General features: G+C 45.2%; 1 protein-coding gene across 1 annotated transcript in view; it reads left to right on the top strand.

Moving 5' to 3' along the window:
• The window catches only part of AP5M1 (adaptor related protein complex 5 subunit mu 1), a 40,627-nt gene that overhangs the window by 1,253 nt on the left and 11,622 nt on the right, over positions 1 to 27,752 (top strand). Inside the window, exons 2-6 of the mRNA XM_075330102.1 lie at positions 10,947 to 11,047; positions 13,276 to 13,921; positions 17,620 to 17,847; positions 18,481 to 18,620; positions 19,732 to 19,817. Coding sequence (XP_075186217.1) covers positions 10,980 to 11,047; positions 13,276 to 13,921; positions 17,620 to 17,847; positions 18,481 to 18,620; positions 19,732 to 19,817 — 1,168 coding nt within the window. The 5' untranslated portion in view covers positions 10,947 to 10,979. The remainder of the gene's footprint in view (positions 1 to 10,946; positions 11,048 to 13,275; positions 13,922 to 17,619; positions 17,848 to 18,480; positions 18,621 to 19,731; positions 19,818 to 27,752) is intronic.

Here is a 27,752-nt window from a genome sequence, read left to right as displayed (position 1 = left end):
AGCGCTTCTTACCGATCACCGGGCGGCTGTCACACTGCCCCCGCGGCATCTCTTTCATCTTCCCGAGCCACCGCTCATTAGTCTCATAACATTCACACCTTCCCTGCTCACCAGTGGCTGTGATTGGTTGCATTCAGATGAGCCCCCACACTGAGTGACAGCTGTATCACTGCAACCAATCACAGCCGACGGTGGGCGGGTCTATCGTACAGTACAATAAATAATTTTAAAAAATGGTGTGCGGTTCCCTTCGATTTTGATACCACCCAAGATAAAGCCTCACGGCTCAAGGCTGGTATTCTGAAGATGGGGAGCCCCCAGCCTAAAAATATCAGCCAGCAGCCGCCCGGAATTGCCGCACCCATTAGATGCGACAGTCCCAGGACTCTACCCGGCTCATCCCGATTGCCGTGATGCGGTGGCAATCGGGGTAATAAGGAGTTAATGGCAGCCCATAGCTGCCACTAAGTTCAAAATTAGTAATGGCAGCATCTATGACACGCCATCACTAATCTGTAAGTGACAGTAAATAAACACAACACCGAAAAATCCTTTATTTAAAATAAAACACAAAAAATCCCCCTCTTTCACTACTTTTATTAAAATCCCCAAATACCCCTCCAGGTCGAGCGTAATCCACACGAGGTCCCATGACGCTTGCATACTGATCCAGCGATATCTGACACATAGCACTCAATGCAGTCCCGTGAACGAGGCTGCAGGGTTAACTCCAGGTCATTTCTCACGGTCAGTGAGAAATAGTGACGTCACCGACCGGCAGTGACCCTACGAGAACTCAGACCCAAGATCCCACATGGTCACTGCTGTATGAGAAATACTGTTGGCGGGGGAAAACACATACATCATAAATCAAAGCTGTAATATCTATCAACCAATCCATTATCCATCTATTATCTATACATCTATTATCTATCTATCAGAAGGAAATGACACTTTTTTTCAATGTGCTTTATTGCATTGAATGCATTAAAACACATGTATGAACCCGCGGTAAAACCGCATGCGGTTTTCAGGTGCGGGTTGCAGCGTTTTTTTACCGCGGGTGCAGTAATCTTTCAGACCCTCGGAATTTTCTTAAGAAAATTCCATTTTCTAGAGCGCACAGGGCCTTACAGTCCCTGTCTACACTAGCATAGATAAAGAGATCTTTAGAAAAAGTATTTCTATAGATCTTTTATCTTATGCTAATGAGCGCAGGGACTAGTCCCAAGAGTGTTATATCCCTTGACTAGTCCGCCCACTTAGCACACCCCTGTGGGTGTGCTAACATGCTATCATGCTACTCAATTCAGCATCACCAGCAGTGCCGCGCGTACCTGTGGTCGCTGTGACCGCTCTTCTGAATGCCGGGCACTTCCGGTCATGCGCAGTAGACCTCTGAAGCCAGGACGCGTACGGCTTCATACTGCGCATGACCGGAAGTGCCCAGCATTCAGAAGCGAACACAGGTACGCGCAGCACTGCTGGTGATGCTGAATTGAATAGAATGCTAGTATACCCCTGTGGGAGTGCTAACCTGCCAAGTGCGCGGACTAGTCAGGGAATATAACGTTCTTGGGACTAGTCCCCTCGCTCATTAGCATAAGATAAAAGATCTTTAGAAATGCTTTTTATAAACTTCCCTTTATCTATGCTACTAGATACAGGGACAGTTAGGCAATGTTTAGCAATATACACCTGGAACTGCTCATGGTTGTGGGAGCATACAGGACCTGACAGGTTCCCTTTAAGTTTTGCTGCTGGTTCAGATTAACTTGTGCAACCCAAGAAATAAACAACCCCTCATTTATGTTTTTTTTAGCCCCTTCTCCCTTTTTCATGGTAATTGTTGTCCTTTGTTTTATTTTTTTTTTAATGCAAAAAGTCAAACGTTCCCCCAAAAATGTTGTAAAATTTGCCACTTTGTGGGCAATATATATGAAAAAAAATCTGGAAACCCCGGACCAATGGCGAACATTAAAAAATCGAACAGGCGAACATGGAAAAAAAAGTATTAAAAAAAGTAAAAAAATATAAAGCAAAAAAAAGACAAAAACAGACGCAAATGTAAAAATGAATTTGGCCCGGAGTTTTCAGGTGAAGCCGGCCGGGGATTATGTTTTGTCCTTTTGTATTCGCTTCATATTTTTTGCATTTGTATTCTTCAAAAGCAGAACATATGCGGTTCATGAACTTTATTCAAAAGAAAAAAATTGTCTTTTTTTTTTTTTTTTTTTTTTCCCCTGAGCGGTTTTTGCAAATTCTTAGTGTAAAAAGTTGCAGCATGATTGATCAAAAATTGCTCCAAAATGCTGGTGTACTCAAAAACACACTGGAAGGCATGGCTGGGTGTGGGGACTGTAATGGAGTTGTGCAAAATTTTGCAACTTTTTAAAAAGTCACATAAAGAAATAGCCGAAGACATCTGAAATTGCTAAATTCTGCCCACAAAACAGGAAATAAAAAGACCCAAATATGAGCACATGTAAAATAGACTTTAAAAAAAGGCATAAAAAGAATAGTGAATTGGGTCCAAAAAAAAGCGCAAAAAATAGTAATAAAAATAAAAAAAAGGCAATGATGAGGGGCCTTTTTTTTATAATTTCTCTTCAACAACTTTGCTTGTCCGGATGCTTATGGCTATGTGCCCACGCTGCAGAAAATGCGCGGATTTTGCCGCGGATTTCTCGCGGAAAAGCCACAGATTTCCCGAAAATCTGCAGCACAGCTACTCCCCAGCCATTTCTATGGCATTTTGAAAATGCTGTGTCCACGCTGCGGATTTTTCCGCTGCGGAAATCGTGCGGATTTTCGTCCGGAAAAATCTGCAACATGTCAATTATTGTTGCGGATTTTCATCCGGATTTTGGCTTTAAAATTTGGGAAAAAAAAAAAATCCGCACCAAAATCCACATCAAATCCGCGGTAAATCCGCACCTTTGAAAAGGTGCGGCTTTTGCGGGAAAGCTGCGGATTTTGATGCAGAAAAATCCGCAGCTACATTCTCCCGTGGACACATAGCCTTAAGCGGGCTTTACACACTGCGATATCGCCCGAATTTTGTCGTTGGGGTCACGGTTTTGGTGACGCACTTCCGCAATCGTTAGCGATATAGCTTTGTGTAACAGCGTTCAGCGATGTAAAATCGTCGCAAAAGCGTGATTTATCGCTAATCGGCTACACGGGTCCTAATTCCCAAAAATCGTTACTTCAGCAGTAACGAGGTTGTTCCTCGTTCCTGCGGCATCACACATCGCTGCGTGTGACGCCGCAGGAGCGAGGAACGTCTCCCTACCTGCCTCCCGGCCGCTATGCGGAAGGAAGGAGGTGGGCGGGATGCTACGTCCCGCTCATCTCCGCCCCTCCGCTGCGATTGGGCGGCGGTTCAGTGACGTCGCTGTGACGCCGCACGGACCGCCCCCTTAGAAAGGAGGCGGTTCGCCGGTCACAGCGACGTCGCCGGACAGGTAAGTATGTGTGACGGCTCTGGGCGATGTTGTGCGGCACGGGCAGCGATATGCCCATGTCGCGCAACAGATGAGGGCGGGTACGCACACTAGCGATATCGGGACCGATATCGCAGTGTGTAAAGTAGCCTTTATTCATGAAATGTGACTTTTATTGAATGTAGCATTTTTAGGGAGGGACACCTCACTCCAGTCTTTGCCCGGAGTAAGGTTCCTGGGGTCTTCAGTTTGGTTTTTTGGTTTTCAGTTTTTGCAGCTTTTTTAAAGAATCTGCTACTTGGTGCTAAAAAGTTTCAAAAGTTGAAGACATAAATAAAGAACATTTTAGATTTTTCATGAAAATCATGGATCATGTTGAATAGTGTGGCACAAAAAAAGTCACACCAGAAGACAAAGAAAAAATAAATTAAAAATGATAAACCAGGTCCTTTAGTTTGTCTTTAACCAGATTTTGCTACGTTGTTTTTAGCACCATAAGTCATAAATCCTTTAAATAGTGTCCCCGCCCCCCCCAAAAAAAATACCGAATTGAAAATTTCTCCAGAAACCTTACTCAAAGTGGAGAAAGATGTGCAAAGAATAGTGCGTTATTTCGTAAAAGTTGCATTTTATTAATCGGTTTGAAATATCTGATAGAGTAAAGTTGTATTGGAGAGATTAAAAAAAAAAAGACTTAAATAAAGAAAAAAAGTAAAAAATGTCACACGGTGTATAGAGATCGAGGTGTTAATAATAAAGCCGCTAAAAAGGAGCAAATTTCTCCCCCAAAAAACTGGAGAATCAGTAATGATCAATCAGGGGTCTCAGATGATAATTTGAAGGCTGGTCCCCGCGGCTTCTCACCGTCCTGATCCCCAAACAGTTAGATCTTTACTTATATACAGTACAGACCAAAAGTTTGGACACACCTTCTTATCCAAAGAGTTTTTATTTTCATGACTCTGAAAATTGTAGATTCACATTGAAGGCATCAAAACTATGAATTAAAACATGTGGAATGAAATACTTAACAAAAAAGTGTGAAACAACTGAAAATATGTCTTATATTCTAGGTTCTTCAAAGTAGCCTCCTTTTGATTTGATTACTACTTTGCACACTCTTGGCATTCTCTTGATGAGGTTCAAGAGGTAGTCACCGGAAATGGTCTTCCAACAGTCTTGAAGGAGTTCCCAGAGATGCTTAGCACTTGTTGGACCTTTTGCCTTCACTCTGCGGTCCAGCTCACCCCAAACCATCTCAATTGGGTTCAGGTCTGGTGACTGTGGAGGCCAGGTCATCTGGTGTAGCACCCCATCACTCTCCTTCTTAGTCAAATAGCCCTTACACAGCCTGGAGGGGTGTTTGGGGTCATTATCCTGATGAAAAATAAATGATAGTCCAACTAAACGCAATCTGGATGGAATAGCACGCCGCTGCAAGATGCTGTGGTAGCCATGCTGGTTCTGTATGTCTTCAATTTTGAATAAATCCCCAACAGTGTCACCAGCAAAGCACCCCCACACCATCACACCTCCTTCTTCTCCATGCTTCACGGTGGGAACCAGCCTTTGTAGAGTCCATCCGTTCACCTTTTCTGCGTTGCACAAAGACACGGTGGTTGGATCCAAAGATCTGAAATTTGGACTCATCAGACCAAAGCACAGATTTCCAGTGGTCTAATGTCCATTCCTTGTGTTCTTTAGCCCAAACAAGTCTCTTCTGCTTGTTGCCTGTCCTTAGCAGTGGTTTCCTAGCAGCTATTTTACCATGAAGGCCTGCTGCACAAAGTCTCCTCTTAACAGTTGTTCTGGAGATGTGTCTGCTGCTAGAACTCTGTGTGGCATTGACCTGGTCTCTAATCTGAGCTGCTGTTAACCTGTGATTTCTGAGGCTGGTGACTCGGATAAACTTTTCCTCCGCAGCAGAGGTGACTCTTGGTCTTCCTTTCCTGGGGCGCTCCTCATGTGAGCCAGTTTCTTTGTAGTGTTTGATGGTTTTTGCCATTGCACTTGGGGACACTTTCAAAGTTTTCCCAATTTTTCAGACTGACTGACCTTCATTTCTTAAAGTAATGATGGCCGCTCGTTTTTCTTTACTTAGCTGCTTTTTTCTTGCCATAATATAAATTCTAACAGTCTATTCAGTAGGACTATCAGCTGTGTATCCACCAGACTTCTGCACAACTGATGGTCCCAAACCCATTTATAAGGCAAGAAATCCCACTTATTAAACCTGACAGGGCACACCTGTGAAGTGAAAACCATTTCCAGTGACTACGTCTTGAAGCTCATCAAGAGAATGCCAAGAGTGTGCAAAGCAGTAATCAAAGCAAAAGGTGGCTACTTTGAAGAACCTAGAATATAAGACATATTTTCAGTTGTTTCACACTTTTTTAAGTATTTCATTCCACATGTGGTAATTCATAGTTTTGATGCCTTCAATGTGAATCTACAATTTTCAGAGTCATGAAAATAAAGAAAACTTTGAATGAGAAGGTGTGTCCAAATTTTTGGTCTGTACTGTATACACAGTGAGAGAAGAACTGTCCATTTAGGAGACATGGTAAAGCCGCCGGGGTCCCGCATCAGACTTGTCATCTCTGATACTCGGGATCCAACATTTCCAAGTATGTTTTCTCTGATATGCCGCAGTGTCTCATTAATATAGCATCCAGGCTGCTCTTAGTTTGGGCAAGATGAATCCCTCATCAGGTCACCTCTACAGAAAACTCGTCGATTTTGTAAAGACATGGCTGTAATGGTGCTGTTATACTGATACCTTTGGTGAAGAAATCTACTTTGTTGTTTTTCTTAATCACCATTTGAACTTTTCTGCTAAATAGATTTGGGTGCACAGGGGCCAGACAATGTATTGGGTCTTCTCCTCCCTGTCTGTGATTCCCCGACCCCTCTGCTACCTCCAGTCTTTGAGTGACCTGCCTCTTCTGTCTGAAATCATAAGGCCCTGTCACACACAGAGATAAATCTGCGGCAGATCTGTGGTTGCAGTGAAATTGTGGACAATCAGTGCCAGGTTTGTGGCCGTGTACAAATGGAACAATATGTCCATGATTTCACTGCAACCACAGATCTGCCAAACATTTATCTCTGTGTGTGACGGGGCCTTTAGTAGTGATCAATCCTTCACAAACCAGAGGCAGCAGAAGGGCCCGGGGAATCACAGACAGGGAGGAGAAGATGCAGTGCACAGTCCGGCCCCTGTGCACCGAAATCTATTTGGCAGGAAACTTCAAATGGTGATTAAAGATAAAGTGCATTTCTTCACCAAAGATATCTATGTGATCAGTATAACAGCCTTGTGTTTTCTTTACAAAATCATGCTGACTGGTTCTCTTTTGTAAAAAGTATTTTTGCAGCAGGATTTGGTTAAAAAAAATCTTGAACCATTTGGCTTCTACAGCCGCTGTATATGACAGTACATGGTAATAGATAAACTGGAGGCTGGTGGGTTAAATTCTGCGCTACCAAAGGATCCAGCAGTTAAGTAGGAGCCAAGTTTTATTGAACTGCGTTTATTTGTCAATGCGTTTCGAAGCCCAAAGCTGCTTCATCAGGACAAATCACCATGAACTTTTTTTCATAGCACTATTGATTTTAATCTCAGGTTCTGGAACACTTATCTTTCTCCTGAAATATCTTCTAAGCTGAATTATGACCAAAAAAAAGTCCTCTGGCCAAAAATACACGTCCTCCAACTACCAAAATGCTTGTAAAGATGTCACATTCTTTAACCTTGAAACAAAAACCTAAATAACCTTGTTTTACTTTATTGCCCTGAAAATAAAATCTTGGGTATGTAAGGATGTATTAGAAATTAATTAAAGGATATTTCCAAAAATAGCAAGTTATCCCCACTCCATGGTTTCCCGTCTTAAATGCTAGACTGCCTCCCCCAATTCATTATCTATGGGATTGCCTGAAATAGCCCAGTTTTGTTCTCTGCTTTCTTTGGCAGTCTCAGACAATGAGAGGAGTAGAGATTAAGCATGTCCATCTCTGCTCCGATCAAGATGGGGTTCTGACACGTAGAAGGGATCGTCCACCCTCAATCTAAGGCTAAGTTCACACTTCCGTTGTTTTGCATCAGTCACAATCCGTAGCCTTGAGGAATTACGGTATCCTGCAAAATATTTTGCAGGAATCCTGATTTTCCCCATAGACTTCTATTAGTGACGGATTGCGACTGATGATGCTGCGTTGCATCCGCTGCGTCGCGGTCAGTCGTTTTTTAACTGACCGCCGGGCCGGAGCAACGCAGCCTGTAACGTTTTTTGAGCAGCGCGATCCGTAGAATTTTGCTGGCCATGCTCTCTCTGGCTCCCCGCCCCCGTAACCAGGATAAACATTGGGTAACCAAGCAATGCGCTTTGGTTAGTTACCCGATATTTACAGTGGTTATGGGTGCAGGGAGCCCGCGCTAAGCTGGTATCCAAGATAAATATCTGGGAACCAAGCAAAAAGTGCTTTGCTTATACCCGATATTTACCCTGGATACAGTGTGCAAGGAGGCAGACACTTCCCCACTCGGCTCGGCCCCCTCCCGCACTCACAGCATGTGTACACACACACACACACACACTCACTCACTTGTCCTCAGCCCCGCAGTCCCCGCGGCACTGAAGTCCTCAGCTCCACGGCCCCCCTCGGCTCCGCCCCCTCACGCTCCGCCCCCTCCCGCACTCCGCATGTACACATGCATGTACACACACACTCTCTCACTCATTCACCTGTCCCCAGCCATGCAGACCGCGGCACTGACGTCCTCAACTCCGCCCTCCGAACTCCGCCCCCCCGAACTCCGCCCCCCCGAACTCCGCCCCCAGCACACGACGGAATCCGACAATGAAATTCTTTCTTTGTCATCCGTTGTACAATGCATCAGTCACATGCGTCAAGCAACGCATGTGACTGATACAAAACAACAGAAATGTGAACTTAGCCTTAGGATATAACCCTGTAAGTCCCCCATCATTTTTAGGAAATAAGTGTAGAGATATTATTTAGTGCACTAAACAACTGGAGAAGAGATGGAGGATATTTGTGAGGCACAACGAATATACTGGCAATGTATTTTTTAGTAGATAATCAAGTGTTATTACTAGTGATGAGCGGGCACTACCATGCTCGAGTGCTCGGTACTCGTAACTAGTGATGAGCGGGCACTACCATGCTCGGGTGCTCGGTACTCGTAACTAGTGATGAGCGGGCACTACCATGCTCAGGTGCTCAGTACGCGTAACTAGTGATGAGCAGGCACTACCATGCTCGGGTGCTCAGTACTCGTAACTAGTGATGAGCGGGCACTACCATGCTCGGGTGCTCAGTACTCGTAACTAGTGATGAGCGGGCACTACCATGCTCGGGTGCTCTGTACTCGTAACTAGTGATGAGCGGGCACTACCATGCTCAGGTGCTCTGTACTCGTAACTAGTGATGAGCGGGCACTACCATGCTCAGGTGCTCAGTACTCGTAACTAGTGATGAGCGGGCACTACCATGCTCGGGTGCTCAGTACTCGTAACTAGTGATGAGCGGGCACTACCATGCTCGGGTGCTCTGTACTCGTAACTAGTGATGAGCGGGCACTACCATACTCTGGTGCTCAGTACTCGTAACTAGTGATGAGCGGGCACTACCATGCTCGGATGCTCAGTACTTGTAACTAGTGATGAGCGAGCACTATCATGCTCGGGTGCTCAGTACTCGTAACTAGTGATGAGCGGGCACTACCATGCTCGGGTGCTCTGTACTCGTAACTAGTGATGAGCGGGCACTACCATGCTCAGGTGCTCTGTACTCGTAACTAGTGATGAGCGGGCACTACCATGCTCAGGTGCTCAGTACTCGTAACTAGTGATGAGCGGGCACTACCATGCTCGGGTGCTCAGTACTCGTAACTAGTGATGAGCAGGCACTACCATGCTCGGGTGCTCTGTACTCGTAACTAGTGATGAGCGGGCACTACCATACTCTGGTGCTCAGTACTCGTAACTAGTGATGAGCGGGCACTACCATGCTCGGATGCTCAGTACTTGTAACTAGTGATGAGCGAGCACTATCATGCTCTGGTGCTCAGTACTCGTAACTAGTGATGAGCGGGCACTACCATGCTCTGGTGCTTAGTACTCATAACTAGTGATGAGTGGGCACTACCATGCTCTGGTGCTTAGTACTCATAACTAGTGATGAGCGGGCACTACCATGCTCGGGTGCTCAGTACTAGTAACTAGTGATGAGCGGGCACTACCATGCTCAGGTGCTCTGTACTCGTAACTAGTGATGAGCGGGCACTACCATGCTCGGGTGCTCTGTACTCATAACTAGTGATGAGCGGGCACTACCATGCTCGGGTGCTCTGTACTCATAACTAGTGATGAGCGGGCACTACCATGCTCAGGTACTCAGTACTCATAACTAGTGATGAGCGGACACTACCATGCTCAGGTGCTCAGTACTCGTAACTATTGATGAGCGAGCACTACCATGCTCGGGTGCTCAGTACTCGTAACTAGTGATGAGCGGGCACTACCATGCTCAGGTGCTCAGTACTGGTAACTAGTGATGAGCGGGCACTACCATCCTTGGATGCTCGGTACTCGTAACTAGTGATGCGCGGGCACTACCATGCTCGGGTGCTCTGTACTCGTAACTAGTGATGAGCGGGCACTACCATCCTTGGATGCTCGGTACTCGTAACTAGTGATGAGCGGGCACTACCATGCTCGGGTGCTCAGTACTCGTAACTAGTGATGAGCGGACACTACCATGCTCGGGTGCTCAGTACTCGTAACTAGTGATGAGTGAGCACTACCATGCTCAGGTGCTCAGTACTCGTAGCTAGTGATGAGTGGGCACTACCATGCTCGGGTGCTCAGTACTCGTAACTAGTGATGAGTGGGCACTACCATGCTCGGGTGCTCAGTACTCGTAACTAGTGATGAGTGGGCACTACCATGCTCTGGTGCTTGAAACGAGCACTTGTTCACTTGGATGGACGCGACTCGAGTACCCGAGTATAATGTAAGTCAATGGGGAACTCGAGCATTTTTCTGGAACAGTTCCCGCAGAAATGCTCCAGGCTGCATTGACTCCCATTATACTCGGGTACTCTAGTTGCACCCATCCAAACATACAACTGCTTGTTTCAAATACCGAGCACCCGAGCATGGTATTGCTCGCTCATCAACAATTATGGAACATAGATTTGGAGGATCCCCCCCAAAACGATTTACTGTGGTTAAATGACCGTGATCAGAGTCTCTCGCACCTTCTGCCTTGTTTGTGCTCAGAGGCCAACATCAATTAGAGTGCGTCCAATTTAACAGGAGGTTATACTACGGACTCGCTGCTGCGACAATGAAAACCTCTCACAGATCGTGCGCGTAATCAAGGGTGATGTGTTTGTCAATAACCAATTGAATTAAATGATTTAATAATAACTTTACTTTACAATTCTGTAATCAATTATTATTTGCCCAGGTCCGAGTTTGATATCAATATTGCAGAATAATAATGCCCATCCGCGGACTATGGATCTTACATCACCAGCCAGGGGGACAAGGAGAGGTGACATTTGCAAGGTAATAAGGATGCTTTATGATGACTACTATATTTTTTGGAGTATAAGACCTCCCCCCACTCATGGTTAGACAATAGAAAATAAAGGGAAAATAATTGAGTTTATTTTACTGGTGATCTACAGTAGTGAAATGGGGTAATGCTCACTAAGGTAGTGAAAGGACTAATAATCACTGGTGGTATAGAGGTTGTCCACTCCTCAGGATTCCCATCTCTGGCAGCCCTGTGCCAACGAGGTATTACATGGACGACCATACAAATGTAATGAATGTAGAGTTGAGCAAAAAGATTTGTAGGACCCGAATCCAGTGGCCACATAAGTAAACTTGAGCCCTACAAGCCTCCTACTATCTATCGACATTCCCGACACCTCTGCCGATTAGAAGACTTGGGGCAATCTCAGAAGAGGCGCTGAGGATATCGCAGGTAGTAGGAGGTCCACAGGGTTGTAGTTACGGGACCACTTGACCAGGGTCCAGAAATGTGCTCAATCCTAGCAGAAAGGTTCTTATTTGCTTTCTTGCTCATCTAGGATAAGATAAGGGTCCACAGCCTCAATGGTCTTGCAGTTTAGAGGTGAATACCTTCTATGGTGGTCTGTAATGGAAAGGTTGTCCACTGCTACCCTGGAGTTCTAGTTTCATTGAGGGACCAAGGTCCTCATCTTTGGTGGTCCAAGGAAGAGTCCTTCACCCAGTAATTAAAAAAAATGGTGTTATTTTGCCTCCTAGACTCCAGGATGTTCCAAGCACAAAGTTTTTAGCAACATTTTTCCTTTGTGCCTTAGGCGGGCCTTACACGCTGCAACATCGCTAGCAATTGTTAGCGATGTCGAGCGCGATAGCACCCGCCCCCGTCGTACATGCGATATCTAGTGCTTGCTGCCGTAGCGAACATTATCACTACGGCAGCGTCACACACACATACCTGGTCGGCGACGTCGCTGTGACCGCCGAACAATCCCTCCTTCAAGGGGGAGGTTCGTTCGGCGTCACAATGACGTCACCGCGATGTCACTAAGCGGCCGGCCAATAGAAGTGGAGGGGCGGAGATGAGCGGGACATAACATCCCGCCCACCTTCTCCCTTCCGCATAGCTGGTGGATGCAGGTAAGGAGATGGTTGTCGTTCCTGCGGTGTCACACACAGCGATGTGTGGTGCTGCAGGAACGACAAACAACATTGTATCTGCAGCAGTAACGACATTATGGAAAAGATTGACGTGACACAGATCAGCGATTTGTTGGGTTTTTTTTTTTTGTTTTTTTTACGCTTTTGCGCTCGCTCATCGTCGCACTTAGGATTTACACATTGCGATGTCGCTACCGGCGCCGGATGTGTGTCACTAACGACGTGACCCTGACGATATATCGGTAGCAATGTCGCAACGTGTAAAGCCCGCCTTAGGCTCCGTTCCCACCATAAGCTTTTTGTGAGTTTTTGATGTTGCAGACTTTCTGCACCTATTATTTAGATTACATGTGTTTTTATCCTGTCTTTGACGCTGCGGTTTTACTCTCTTCTCGATATGTCATGTTTTAAATAAAGCTGCTTTGTTTTTGATGCTTCCTGGTATTTGGCTTTGACAAGACTTTTTTTATATACTTATGCGCAGACTAGTTGCATTTTTGATGCGTTTCCAGCGTAAAAACGCACTAAAAGCGCATGTGTGATTTTTACCTGTGGATTTTCCGCATTTAATGCAAATCTGTGGGCAAAATCTGCACAGAAAACTTAGCATACCAGAAAATGGACATGTTGCGTATTCGAAACCCGCACCGCAGGTCAGTATACAAGGAGTAAAAAGAAGCAGGAGATTTCTATAAATCCATCCACTTTACCAGAACTGTAAGAAGCTGCGTTTTAGTCTCAGAAAAAATACACAGCATGAATAACTCACCAAAAGCTCATTGTGGGAACAGTGGCGTAACTATAGGGGCTGCAAGAGTTCATTTGCCCCTGGGCCCTGGATACCGGCGGGGCTGAAAAGGTCTCTTAAATATATGAGAAGATCAATACTATTAAGGTTTTTTTCAATCTGGAGCGCAGTGCTCTTCTTGTTTTGATGGGGGGAGAGCGCTCCAAAAGATTGACAGTGCGAATCATCGGTAGGGTCACGTCACTGGCCCGAACTGCTCTCTCCCAGTTCACTTTACCCATTATTAGGTTTTGACTAAACATAACCTCAAATCCCATATTTTACCTAAAGACCCCATCTCTGTGTCCTACAGACGATACCCTACGGTGGAGAAACGTGCTAAGGCCTTCAACAGGTCAAGCTATGTGAACGTCCCAGAAGACGCAGACTTCTTAAAAGCTTTACTCCACGAACTGGGACTGACGGACGAGAATAAAAGCTTTGTGGAGTACAGAGATAATTGTGCCAAGATCTGTAAGACAAATGTGCACTCTCTGGTGGTTTCTGAGCAGAGCCTCTGGCCCGTCCTGGCCATTCAGGACAGTGACTTCATCTACGTGTGCCTTCCTCTGGTGGAGCAGCCGCTGACGCCGGCTCCACCACTTATAAGTGTCAGCAGTATCTCTGAGGCGTTTGCTCTTTTATCTGGGATTATGCAGTTTGTGAATGCCGGACACAATACAGAGGCGGACATTTCCTCTAGATTCGCACAGCTCCCCCTACTGGTGACGCAGGCCTGTCCTCTGGGCTCTCCTCTGGACACCACCCTGTATGCATTGCCCGATAGCGTGAGTAATGCACCTGTGAACCAGACTTGCAGATCTCCGGCGTGGAGGACCAGCAAACAGAAGGGCAAGGCGCAGATTGAAGTCTATATAACGGAGAAAGTGAATTCCACACAGTATGACAAGAAGGACGACAGCGACACGTGGCAGGTGTACGGGACCGTGTCCTGCAAGGTAAAAGCATTTATACTGCAAATATATATTAGTATATTCCTGTGTCTTCTAGAGGTGAGGGAATAATTTTGCATGAAGTTTGCCTCTACAAAATGGCCAAATCATTTTTTTTTCTCTACATTTTCTCAAATTTACATATAAGAAATCTTGAAAAATGAATATAAAACCTGTCTGATTATGTCTTTTTTTTTTTTTTTTTTTATTTATTTTATTTTATTTTTTTTTAAATCCGATCCGAGTTGTTGGATAGTCGTAGCTCATGGTCCCCACTAAGGAATCATTCAGACTTCTGCTTTTTTTTTTTTTTTTCTTTATGAGAGAAAATCGCTTGTTTTTCATCACTGTGCGTTATCCAATTTTCATCCATTTTTGGTCCATGTGTCAAATTTTACTGTCATTGTGGTATCTGTTTTTCTTATATACAAGAAAAAAAAATTACAAGATTGTGCCCCTTAAACTATAAGAAACTGACAGTTCTCAGGTGACACCCGGGTAACCTCTAGTCTGTGCTGTCCGTATTCGTTTTTTCACTGACCCATTCAAGTTTGATGCACAAATATATCAAAAACTGTCATATGAACAGAACCATCTTCCAAATGAGTCCTAATGCAATCTTTTAGCATGTCAGAACAGGTGCTGGAGGTGTGCGTGTGTGCGCAGACAATAAAAAGGATCCAGCACTAAAATCCAATAGTTCAAGTGGCGGTACATTTTTTTTCGTTTATTAAATATTATTAAAAGTATTCCAGAGCTCCTGTCATATTAAAGTGCAGGACACATGCAGAAATGGATTACGTGTTTCGGCGGTACTAGCCGCCTTCCTCACGGTCCAAGCCAAGGTAGCTAGTACCGCTGAAACGCGTTGTAAGTTTCTGCATGTGTCCTGCACTTTAATACGACAGGAGCTCTGGAATATTTGTAATAATATTTAATAAAGGAAGACATTTTTACTGACACCTGAACTTTGGATTTTATTGCTGGATCCTTTTCATTGTCTGCAGAAATTATTGGATGGTCTCCCAGTCCGGATCTGTGCACCACAGAAGTAACCAGGAGGATTCAGCTTTTCCAGAGCCTCAACAGGTGATCTGGTCTAGGTTTTGCTATATATACTGTGTGTGTATATGTATACATATATATATATATATATATATAAAATATATATTATTATGATGATGTAAGGGCTGAGCCCATTATTCCGGCGGTCTATTGCTTACTTACCTGTGTGTTGTTAAAATCAGTGATTTATCAGCAGGAGATTATCACTACAGGACTAGGTGTCTAAAGGTCCAGTCACACTAAGCAACTTACCAGCGATCCCAACAACGATAGGGATCGCTGGTAAGTTGCTAGGAGGTTGCTGGTGAGATGTCACACTGCGACGCTCCAGCGATCCCACCAGCAACCTGACCTGGCAGGGATCGCTGGAGCGTCGCTACACAAGTTGCTGGTGAGCTCACCAGCAACCAGTGACCAGCCCCCAGCGCCGCGTGGAAGATGCTGCGCTTGGTAACCAAGGTAAATATCGGGTAACCAACCCGATATTTACCTTGGTTACCACCGCACGGAGCTACACGTGCAGAGAGCAGGGAGCAGCGCACACTGAGCGCTGGCTCCTTGCTCTCCTAGTTACAGCACACATCGGGTTAATTACCCGATGTGTGCTGCAGCTAAATGTGCACATAGCAGCGCACAATGCTTAGCGCTGGCTCCTTGCTCTCCTAGTTACAGCACACATTGGGTTAATTAACCCGATGTGTGCTGCAGCTAAATGTGCAGGGAGCAGCGCACAATGCTTAGCGCTGGCTCCTTGCTCTCCTAGTTACAGCACACATCGGGTTAATTAACCCGATGTGTCCTGCAGCTACATGTGCACAGAGCAGGAGCCGGCACTGACAGTGAGAGCAGCGGAGGCTGGTATCGAAGGTAAATATCGGGTAACCAAGGACAGGGCTTCTTGGTTACCCGATGTTTACATTGGTTACCAGCCTCCGCAGAAGCCGGCTCCTGCTGCCTGCACATTTAGTTGTTGCTGTCTCGCTGTCACACACAGCGATCTGTGCTTCACAGCGGGACAGCAACAACTAAAAAATGGCCCAGGACATTCAGCAACAACCAACGACCTCACAGCAGGGGCCAGGTTGTTGCTGGATGTCACACACAGCAACATCGCTAGCAACGTCACAAAAGTTGTTCGTTAGCAGCGATGTTGCTAGCGATGTTGCTTAGTGTGACGGGGCCTTAAGGTTACCTGGTCTTGCATATCTTCTAACCCCACTCCCGACACTGATTTGCAGCTTTCTGTTAATATACAATGTACACAGAACTCTACCAATCAGTGATGTGGGCGGGGCTATACACAGCTCAGCATTCCGAGCTCTGCTAGATCTGCAGCAGAAGAAACAGTGATTCTATCACAATTGCTGCACCCAGTAAACTAAGTGATACATTACTGGAATCATGGTCTCTGTTCCTATATCTCAGATGAGGTAGCAAAAACCTGCTGACAGATTATTCTTAAATGCATTTATCCTGAACTAAAAATTATTTGGGTAGTTAGAGTTTGTTAAAAAGTTTGCACCTTTTTATATCCGCTGGCTACAAATCACTGAAAAAATATCCCAAAAATATCATAGGAAAAAATAGTGACCAATACCAATGCACTGCACATGCAACAAGCCCCCATAATAAAAAGGTGGAGGTGCCACCGCTACAAAATACTGCTGAAATAACCGTTTGCGTCTACCATTCATAGGAGGTAAGTGCCTAGCAGTATAAATGCACACAGATGAGGCTTGTATAGGACGCCAGTCACACTGATCAATGTAGTGCACCATGACCGTTCATTGATATGAGCGGCGTTGTTTCTGGTGGACAAAAAAAAAGAAGCTCTTTGGGTTTTTTAAGCCAGAACTTGATTTGATCATTTGTTGAACTCTAGAATAGAAATAAAAATGCATGAAAAATAAATGACCAAAACAAACCTCAGAAAATCCCCGGTTCTGCACAGGTCGTGTCCTGTTAACTTTTTTTTTTTATTATTATTATTTCTAAAGAATGTCCAGTAATACATTTCTGCGTTCTCTGGAAACGTTGTCGCCAGACACTTAGAAATAACAGATTAACCTACAAAAAAAAACAACAAAATGAAGTGATTGTTCGTCCTATTCCCAAGTGCCGCCCGCAGTCTCTCGCAGTCCCCTGTTTACACAGTTTGCTCATAGCTGAAATGTATTAAGCGCATTCAGAAATCGGTGCGGTGGGCAGTCAAATGTGAAGCCGGTGAAGGGCAGGCAGATGTTTATGCAGGTGGTGGTCAATGAACATGGTAGGAGCCCGAGTCATTTCAGCTCTTCTCCTGCCGTTTTCTCTTTTGTTTATCTTTGTACAAGCAACATTAGCTCCGAGGGACCGACGTATTCACCGCTACCTAAAATAATGACTCTTTGATTGCAGTCAACCTAAAGTGGCTCAAGGACTTATTAGCATGTACGGACCTATGTAAATCATTATTATTATTTTTTATTATGCAAAAGGTACATTTGATTGATTTAATGCACAATTCCCACAGGGGGTCATTGGAAGCTTGTGCTGAGTAAGTGGACGTGTGGATTAAAAGCCTCGGTTTGGGCATTTAAACAGATCTAATTAACGTCATCATTTTTTTTTTTTTCATTTTTTTTTTCTTCTTCCCAAAGTGTAATTTGGAAACAATCAGCCCAAATGTAATAGTCGGCTTGAATCTTCCTGCCAATGGTTCCCCCCTTCAGGATATCCTGGTCCATCCCTGTGTGACTTCCATTGACTCTTCCATGCTGATCTCAAGCAGCGTGGCTGTGACGGACGATTCTGCTTTCAACGGGCCATACAAATTTCCCTTCATTCCTCCTTATGATTTGTTCCAATTGTGTTACTACACATCCCAGGTAAATAAGGAATTAGTTCTCAGTGTATATTAGTAGATACAAGACCTATATGTCTTCATATAGTTCTACAGATAGAGACTTTGGATGGTTTAAAAAAAATGCTTTGTGCATTACAGTTTTAAAAGTATTTTTGTATTTTTTATTTTATTTAATTTTGTTTTTTTTTATTTTTCATTTAATTTCATTTTTTTATTTTATTATGGATTTATTTTTCTTTTAATTTTATTGTTTTTATTTAATTTTTGTAATTTTTAGTGGTTTTTTTTATTACTTTTACTTTTGAATTTTATTTAATTTTGTTTGTTTTTTTACTTTTTTGTTATTTTGTATTTTTTTATTTTTGCCTTTTTATATTTGTATTTGATATTTATTTTATTTTTATTTTTGCATTTTTTATTTGTAATTTTTATGTTTTACTTTTTTAGTTTTCTTTTTTTTAGTATTTTTTATTACTTTTTTTATATTTCTTTAATTTTCCTATTTTGTTACTTTATTTATTTGTATTTTTCCATTTTTTTTTAAATTTGTATTTTTTATTTGACTTTTTTATGTTTACTTATACACAAAAATATATAATATAAAATATTTATATCTGTACATGTATATATACTACGTTGTATTTTTTTATTACAGGTACCCGTTCCACCAATTTTAGGCTTTTACCAGTTGACAGAAGATGGACCTCAAGTACAGATATCCATTAAATTAAAGCTTCACGAAAGCGTAAAAAATGGATTTGATTACTGTGAAGCAGAAATACCCTTTTTCAACAAGTAAGATTTTTATATATATATATATATATATATATAGATATATAGATAGATAGATAGATAGATATGTATATCTATCTATCTATCTATCTACTTTTTTTTTTCAATGTTGTCTTTTTTATAAGTAAATGTAGCCTTTGTCTCATATGACCTGACAATATTCCAGTGATTTATTGCATTATTTTTTAAATAAAATTAAAAATCATAATTCCACACATTGACGTAAAGATATGAAAAAATAACATCTATATATTTTATTTTAATTTATTCTTTTTTATTATTATTTTTAGTATTTTTAGATATTTACAGAAAATTATTCTAAAATCAATTGACATTTAACTCTTGAGTTAAATGTTTTTCCTTTTCATTTTATTTTTTAAAATTTTAATTCCATAATGTAATAACTTTATAAAGATATAAGTCTTCCTAAATGTATAATTTAGGTTGTTTTACATTTTATTATTTATTTTCATTTTTTTTAATAATGAAAATGTAAATTGTCAGCTTTAAATTACTTTGGTGATATTGACTGTGTATTTAGAAGTTTGGAATATAAAGGTTAGGTAGCACAAATTAGACATTTACATTCAGGTGATTGAATGCTTTATTGCAAATTTCTAAATTATAATGAAAGTCACAATGCAGATTTAATTGAAATCCAATTTAATAATTCTTATTGTTCCTGATTTTAGTACAGTATATTTATAGGTTATTTAATATTATTATAATGTGAGGAACTATTCCTTGTAGGCATAAGGGATGTAATCCATCTCTATATAATTTCTGATTCGGGCTGAAACAATTGAATTATAAAACAGTAGATGTTTTTGGTTTCTATCAGTCATCCAGAGAGTAAATATTGGTCATTTAATTAAAAATGTATCATGTAAAACTAGGACAAAATTCATTATGGCTGCAATACTCACATTACATGTAGATGGGTGCAAAACAGAACAGCTAGGTCATTAGAATTTACAGCTTCTTTTTTTTTGTATTTGTTTTATAAATGCCATAAATGTGCAATTAGGAAAAGTAGAATAATTAAGAAGCTAATGTGTTGCTATATTATAGGGCAGCTCCTTTAGTCTCCTACCACTGACATTATGTATTACAGAGGTCAGATAAAGCATTTTGAATACAGAATAAGTCACGGCCAGCTCGAGTCATCGAAGGAAAAGAGTCTTCTAGTTTGGGTTATTGGTAAGATTTTCATACATACACGTATGTGTGTGTGTGTGTGTGTGTGTGTGTATATGTATGTGTATGTGTATGCAATATATACATATATATGTGTGTGTGTGTGTGTGTGTGTGTATATATATATATATATATATATATATATATATATATATATATATATATATATATAATATAATATATATATATATATATATAATTACACACACATATATTATATATATATAATGTAGTTTTAGTATTATTACTAAGTTGTATATATTAATGCTATGACTACATGATTTGGTTTGTCTTTTGCGACATACAGTGTATAATAAAAATATAATATAAAGAAAAAACTTACAAAGCAAATAAAAAATTCTGATTTCTAAGGTATTGGGGCACATTCCGATGTCCGTGCAAATCGGTCTGAGAACGGACTGGCCGTAGCTCTACTGACTCCAGTTTCTCAGCCTCAGAGATGTATAAGGCTGTGACGTCTGGGTGGGGAGACTTGTACTGACGATTTGCACGGACGTCTGAATGTGCCCTGAAAAACCCTCTCCCCAGGCAGCAATTTATTTAGAAAAAGGAAATTGTGCTTCATTCACCCTTACGAGGTCCAGTGTTGAGTCTTCGTCACTGCTCCCAGTGTCTTTTATTGTCCCGTCACCAGCGCTGCAGACAATCACTGAGCTAAGTGTCTCTGCCTGAGTTGATAGTACAGAACAGTCAGTCACTGAGCTCACTGATTAGCTGCAGCACTATCAACATGACATCAGTGCTGCAGACAATCACTGGGCTTAGCGTCTCTGCCTGAGTTGACAGTACACAACACTCAGAGCTGCTGAGATCACCGATTGGCTGCAGCACTATCTACATGACATCAGTGCTGCAGACAATAACAAACATTGAGCTCAGAATCCTGGAGCGGGTGAGTAACGTGTTTTGGGGGGGGGGGGTTTGTTTTTTTTTTGTTTTGTTTTTTTATTGTTTGTTGATGTGGGTTTGTTTGTTTTTTTTTGTTAAAGCAGCTGCAGCAAAGGGATAGGGGGTTTCCAAAACTAGAAAACCCCTTTTATGTGAAATCTTAAATATCCACGTATGACATGGCTCTCAAAATTAAATGATAACCTCCGTTGATAAGATCTATATTGCAAACATTTTTTTTTATGTCTAAATTATTTTTATTTATTTTTTTTTTAAATTTTTTTTAACTCTTTCAATATTTCACAGCATGCTCACATTTAACAATACAGAACCAATTTTCTAAGACTTTCCAAGCTGGCAAAGACCAGATTAAAGGAGATGACTATTTCCAATTGTCCCCATCAGTGTATTGGAATTAATTGGTATTATTTTTAGGGGTTTTTAGAGGGAACCTGTAAGTAAAATGATCCGCAGCGCCTCCGCAGGAGTAAAAAATTATTACCCATTCCCCAATAATATCAATAGGCTATCTGTATATAAGTCGCTTCTCACTTTAGCTACAGTGCCTACAAGTAGTATTCAACCCCCTGCAGATTTAGCAGGTTTACACATTCGGAATTAACTTGGCATTGTGACATTTGGACTGTAGATCAGCCTGGAAGTGTGAAATGCACTGCAGCAAAAAAGAATGTTATTTCTTTTTTTATTAAATTGTGAAAAGTTTATTCAGAGGGTCATTTATTATTCAACCCCTCAAACCACCAGAATTCTGTTTGGTTCCCCTAAAGTATTAAGAAGTATTTCAGGCACAAAGAACAATGAGCTTCACATGTTTGGATTAATTATCTCTTTTTCCAGCCTTTTCTGACTAATTAAGACCCTCCCCAAACTTGTGAACAGCACTCATACTTGGTCAACATGGGAAAGACAAAGGAGCATTCCAAGGCCACCAGAGACAAGATCGTGGAGGGTCACAAGGCTGGCAAGGGGTACAAAACCCTTTCCAAGGAGTTGGGCCTACCTGTCTCCACTGTTGGGAGCATCATCCGGAAGTGGAAGGCTTATGGAACTACTGTTAGCCTTCCACGGCCTGGACAGCCTTTGAAAGTTTCCACCCATGCCGAGGCCAGGCTTGTCCGAAGAGTCAAGGCTAACCCAAGGACAACAAGGAAGGAGCTCCGGGAAGATCTCATGGCAGTGGGGACATTGGTTTCAGTCAATACCATAAGTAACGTACTCCACCGCAATGGTCTCCGTTCCAGACGAGCCCGTAAGGTACCTTTACTTTCAAAGCGTCATGTCAAGGCTCGTCTACAGTTTGCTCATGATCACTTGGAGGACTCTGAGACAGACTGGTTCAAGGTTCTCTGGTCTGATGAGACCAAGATCGAGATCTTTGGTGCCAACCACACACGTGACGTTTGGAGACTGGATGGCACTGCATACGACCCCAAGAATGCCATCCCTACAGTGAAGCATGGTGGTGGCAGCATCATGCTGTGGGGCTGTTTCTCAGCCAAGGGGCCTGGCCATCTGGTCCGCATCCATGGGAAGATGGATAGCACGGCCTACCTGGAGATTTTGGCCAAGAACCTCCGCTCCTCCATCAAGGATCGTAAGATGGGTCGTCATTTCATCTTCCAACAAGACAACGACCCAAAGCACACAGCCAAGAAAACCAAGGCCTGGTTCAAGAGGGAAAAAATCAAGGTGTTGCAGTGGCCTAGTCAGTCTCCTGACCTTAACCCAATTGAAAACTTGTGGAAGGAGCTCAAGATTAAAGTCCACATGAGACACTCAAAGAACCTAGATAACTTGGAGAAGATCTGCATGGAGGAGTGGGCCAAGATAACTCCAGAGACCTGTGCCGGCCTGATCAGGTCTTATAAAAGACGATTATTAGCTGTAATTGCAAACAAGGTTTATTCCACAAAATATTAAACCTAGGGGTTGAATAATAATTGACCCACACTTTTATGTTGAAAATGTATTAAAATTTAACTGAGCAACATAACTTGTTGGTTTGTAAGATTTATGCATCTGTTAATAAATCCTGCTCTTGTTTGAAGTTTGCAGGCTCTAACTTTTCTCTGTCGTTTCATTGGGGGACACAGGACCATGGGTTATGCTGCTGTCACTAGGAGGCTGACACTAAGTAAACAGAAAAAGTTAGCTCCTCCCCAGCAGTATAACCCCTGAGCCGGAGGCGGGCTCAATCAGTTTTTTGCTTAGTGTCGTAGGAGGCTGATGTGGGCCGTCTGGGCCCCCTTCAGCCACTTGATTTTTTGCGTTATTTTTTCATTTTTTCTCGGCGACGCTCGTCGCTCTCATCTGTGGTAATTTTTCTTTTTCTGCAGGTATCTTTTCTCTACCTCAGCTCTCGCAGCCCGTGTGGGTACCGCTCCCCTAGGTCGCAGAGGCTTGAGTTGTCGGGCCCTCTCCCCCGTCCAATTCCACGGTACCGCTCCCCGGTTGGCACGCGGGGCTGTATTTTCCTGGGCACCCCTATTCACCCTGCGGTACCACCCCAAAGGGTCGCAAGGGGCATACAGCAGGGACTGGACCTCCGCAGCGCATCTGGAGTTTTTGGATGGGGCCCGCAACGCTGCTACATTTAGGGGCTTCTACCCCAATGGCGTCCAGCTTCCCGCCTTCTTCAGCCTGCTTCCAGGTGCCCGCAGCCATTCCTTCGCTGAGCGGAGCACACAGGAGCAGGTGCAGAGCCTCAGCCTGCACACTGGACAGCGCGCCGCGGATCAGGTAGGACCCCTACCTTCTCCCCCCCTCGAACGGCTGCAGAAATTGAGGCCCCGGTCTGGGCCTACTCGCCGGACTCCCCCGCTGCGTCAGTGGAGCTCCCTGCCGGCTCCGAGGTCTGGCGGCCCCGCATCGCTGCTGCGCCGCCGCCGCTTGCGGCCGGGTCCGCCGGCGCTGCCCCTGTACCTTTTTAACAGCGCCTCCTGAGGTTGGCTCCGCCGGCGCTGCATCTGTACCTCCGCTCGGCCACTGTCCTCGGTCCCCCAGGCCCCGTCCTCGGCGTGCCCAGGCCGCATCCCGCACGGCGCGCCGAGGATCCTCTCCGCCGCCGCCTGCGGTCGGGTCCGCCGGCGCGGCCTCTGCCCGCGACGGTCCCTCTGCTTGGGCCCCGTCCTCGGCGTGCCCAGGCCGCATCCCGCACGGCGCGCCGAGGATCCTCCCCGCCGCCGCCTGCGGCCGGGTCCGTCGGCGCGGCCTCTGCCCGCGACGGTGCCTCTGCTGGGGCCCCGTCCTCGGCGTGCCCAGGCCGCACCCCGCACAGCGCGCCGAGGATCCTCTCCGCCGCCGCTGCGGCCGGGTCCGCCGGCGCGGCCTCTGTCCGCCCCGGCACCTCCAAAATTTAGCCCCCGGCTTCGGCCCTGTCCTCGGCGTCCCCAGGCCCGCCTCCCGCACGGCGCTATTGGACGCCGGCCTCTCCGTTCCCGCCCTCGGCCGTGCTCCAGGCATCACTTGGGGGGTGGGGGATATTTTTTTCCCGCTCACAGCGTCCATTTTAAATAAAGAGAGAAAGAAAAAAAAAAAAAAAAAAAAAAAAAAAAAAAAGAGAATGTGAATTTATTCCAGACTACTAGTCTGGGTTTACTGAGGCCTCAGCGTCACCTTATTTTTCCGGGGGAGAGACTAAAACACACTTTTCTTAGTGGATATTTTTTATTTTAGGTCGATTTTTATTAAAATTTGACATACATGAGTTTTTTGCACCTTAACTCCTACAGTACTTTCGGGCACTTGTTTTGCTTCACCTTTTTTATATCGCGCTCCCAGCTCGAGGTTTTAGTTTAGTCCCCTCCGGCGGGTTAATGCCCTGTCTCAGGTCATAGATCCCCTCGCCGCCGGCCCTCGGCTTCGCGCGCATGCGCTGCGTCCCCGGCCAATACTCGGTTATACCTTCCATAGGTCTAGCGCAATCCCCTTGGGGAGGTGAGTCTCGTACCAGGGACCTTTCCTATGCTAGAAGCGGACCCGACAGGTCTCGTCTTTTGTGGCCCCCCTGTTTTTCCACCTTATTCCCCAGGTCCAGACTGCTTTTTCTCCGGCAGTCTTCCGACTTCTCGGGTGATGGCCCAGGCTTTCCACCTCTGCTGGACTCCGAGCAGGACCTGGATGTTTTGGCGCATGTCTAAAGGCCTGCTGGAATTGGTGAGTCAGGCCGTAAGGCTACGGACAGCCCCCTTATCTCCATGCACACAGGTTCCCCTTAAGTCATTTGGAGCGGACCCTGCTCAGACGACATCCAGAGCTTGCTGAGTTACCGCGTGCTCACAGTCAACTGCCATACACGACGTTTACCAGCGGTAAGTCTAGTCATCGTCTTATTCCCTTCTACAAAAAGGGGTCTCGGGGAGAATCGGCAGGCCACACTGGAGTCGCTGAGTGAGCACAGACAACTACCAGACACGGCGTTTACCTGCGGTAAGTCGTGTTATTGTCATTATCATTCCCCCAGAGGGCTCTGGAGAGAGGGGGCATGGCACCTTGCAGACAGGAAGGTGCGGGCCCCTGCGGGTTTTCAGTGGACATCCAGTTCGCCGTGTGTCTGCGTGAGCACGGATATTCCTCGGACACAATTCTTACCAGCGGTAAGTCCCTTATATTGTCTTACCCCTTCTCGTAGAGGGCTCCGTGATGAAGGGGCACGCTACCCTGTACTTCACCCGCCTGGGTTCCTCCTGGCTTCTCGTCCCTATCGCGACGCTCCGCAGGGCCTCCACGGTCACTCTACGCAGAGGTCCGCGCTCCACCTATGCCGATCCAGGACTGGTTATCAGCTTCTGTGAGTACCCTCTCTTTACAAAATCTGGTGTCTCCCCGCTACACGGCCTGAGCCTCTAACATCAGGGTACCTACCCGTCGAGAGCTCTGACTCGGGATCAGGAACGCAGATTCGACATCTAGGAAGTCGCTGACTTCCTTTCCGGCTCTCGGGATCGCCCTTTCGGAGATAGGCGAGTCCAGTTTATCCCCTAGGCTGCGTCAGGGTAGACTGGCTACGTAAGGGAAGGGTACATCCCCTTCCCGGCATCGGCTCTGATGCACCAGGACTCGTTCCCTCACGTTAGGTTCGTCAGGGAACCTTTATCCCTACAACAGTCATCTCCGCTTTGCGTGGCTGCGGACCGTCCCAGCTTTCTAAGAGTGCTTGCAGGGATCACGATCCCGACGCATCCCCAGGCTCTCTCTGCCCAGGAACGACCGGGAGACCCAGAGTCTCCCTTCAAGTACCATCGCCTTGAGGTTTAGACCATCATCATCACTTTTCGCTACTAGGGTAGCTGAGCTACAGGAAGGAGTCCTCCCAGACCCGGCCCGGTCCATCACTCCTCAGGCACGGTATTCGAGCCGTTCAAGGGTTGCTACTCCTCACGCAGGAGCAGTTTCCCTCCTGGCATAGGGTCCTGCGGCTCTTTGCCTCCCGCTCCCGTTTTTTCCCTTCGGTTTCTTGCTATGCGAGTCCTCGACAGCCTGTGGCGATGTTAGAGATGGTACACATACCAGGTTTCATCCCGGACTCTCCAACGGAACACACTGAAGAGCGGGGACAGGAAGGCTCCGTCTTCGAGGGTGACCGGCCAATTTCCTCCTAGATGACCAATCTTCCCAATCTCCCTGGGAAGATTCCCTTTCCTCCTCTGGAGCTTGTTATCAACCGTCACCAGTCTCCCGTACTAGAGTATGCTACCACACCATTCCTCGGCACGGTCCCGAGGGACACCCCTAGAGTGTCGTCTCCCCTTCAGCATTCCGGACTCGGAGCCATTCGGTTAGCCCGGTTACAATTTCTTCTCTGGGTTGTATTGTCCAGTCAGGTTCCAGTCGGACCATGCCACAGCAGTGATGCGCATCTTCCACCAGGAAGACGCAAAGAGCGTCATGGCAAGTGAAGAGGCCAAGAGGTTCTTGCTCTGGGACGGGCTCTTTCATTCGCTAATCTCGGCAGCACATCCCGAGCGTGGACGTTTGGGCGGCCGATTTCCGCGGTACGATAGGTCTCGCGTAGGTAAAGGACTCCAACAGGGATATCAACAGCCAGATCTCTGGCGAAGGAAGACCTACAGTCGTGACTTTTTGGCCTTCCGATCCAACTCTCAAGTCCATGGTGCGTCGAGTACGCCACCTGCTCTGGACTAGAGGACGACGCCCAAGCCCGGTCGTGTGCCTGTTCACGCTCTCGTGCATCTTCCCGCTGCGTTCCATGTTCTCGAGGGTTCTCAAGAAGAACCTAGGCAGGCGATAGCTCGGGAGTGGCCCAGGCGAGCATAGCTTCGCATAGCTTACTCATCTCCTCGCAGATGCCCCGTGGCTCCTTCCAGACCGCCAGATTCTTCCGTGTCGGGGCCCCTCTAGTCTACCAGGACTCAGGAGTCCCAGGTTCCATGGCCTCACCAGTGGATCCCGGGTGCTGGCTCGGTCAGGTCTGTGAATAAGATGATGGCAGACATTGAGGAGGGCATGGAATCCAGTTCCCTCGAAGATTTATTTCCACGTGGAAAGAGTTCCCCCGGTGGTGTGAGGACCGCATCTTCAGAGACTTTTCACTTTCCGTCAATCAGGGCCTTCGCTCAGAGAAACGTCCATCTGGCTCGGCGTTTTTCATCGTTCACTAGAAAAGGGGGACCATAATCCAGTGATGAGTTTGCTCAAGGTACCCCTTTTTTCCCAGCTCCCACCTGTTTTTGATAGGTGGGCTCCTTGTGGCCATCTGTTTGTTATCGACGGCATCAGGGCGGACAGCCCTCTCGTAGTCTTTTCTCCCCCTTTTTTCCGCTCCGCCAGCAGGATAAGGGGGGGGGTTCCAGCCAGAACCCTTCGTTTCTGTCCGAGACACCTCGGCTTTCCTTCCAGAAGAAGTCTTTAGGTTTCGTTTTTTGTCGGTTCTAGGCTCCCCTCTCAGCCTGAAAGAGGCATAGTTCGTTCTAGGGCTGGTACGAGCCCTCAGTCTTTCGTGTCGACAGGACACCATTTTTTTGTCGGTTACACCGACTGTCAGTCCAT

This window comes from Anomaloglossus baeobatrachus, chromosome 12 (genome assembly GCF_048569485.1).
Source record: "Anomaloglossus baeobatrachus isolate aAnoBae1 chromosome 12, aAnoBae1.hap1, whole genome shotgun sequence".
NCBI lineage: Eukaryota > Metazoa > Chordata > Amphibia > Anura > Aromobatidae > Anomaloglossus > Anomaloglossus baeobatrachus.
This window is presented reverse-complemented; position numbering and strand designations above follow the sequence as displayed.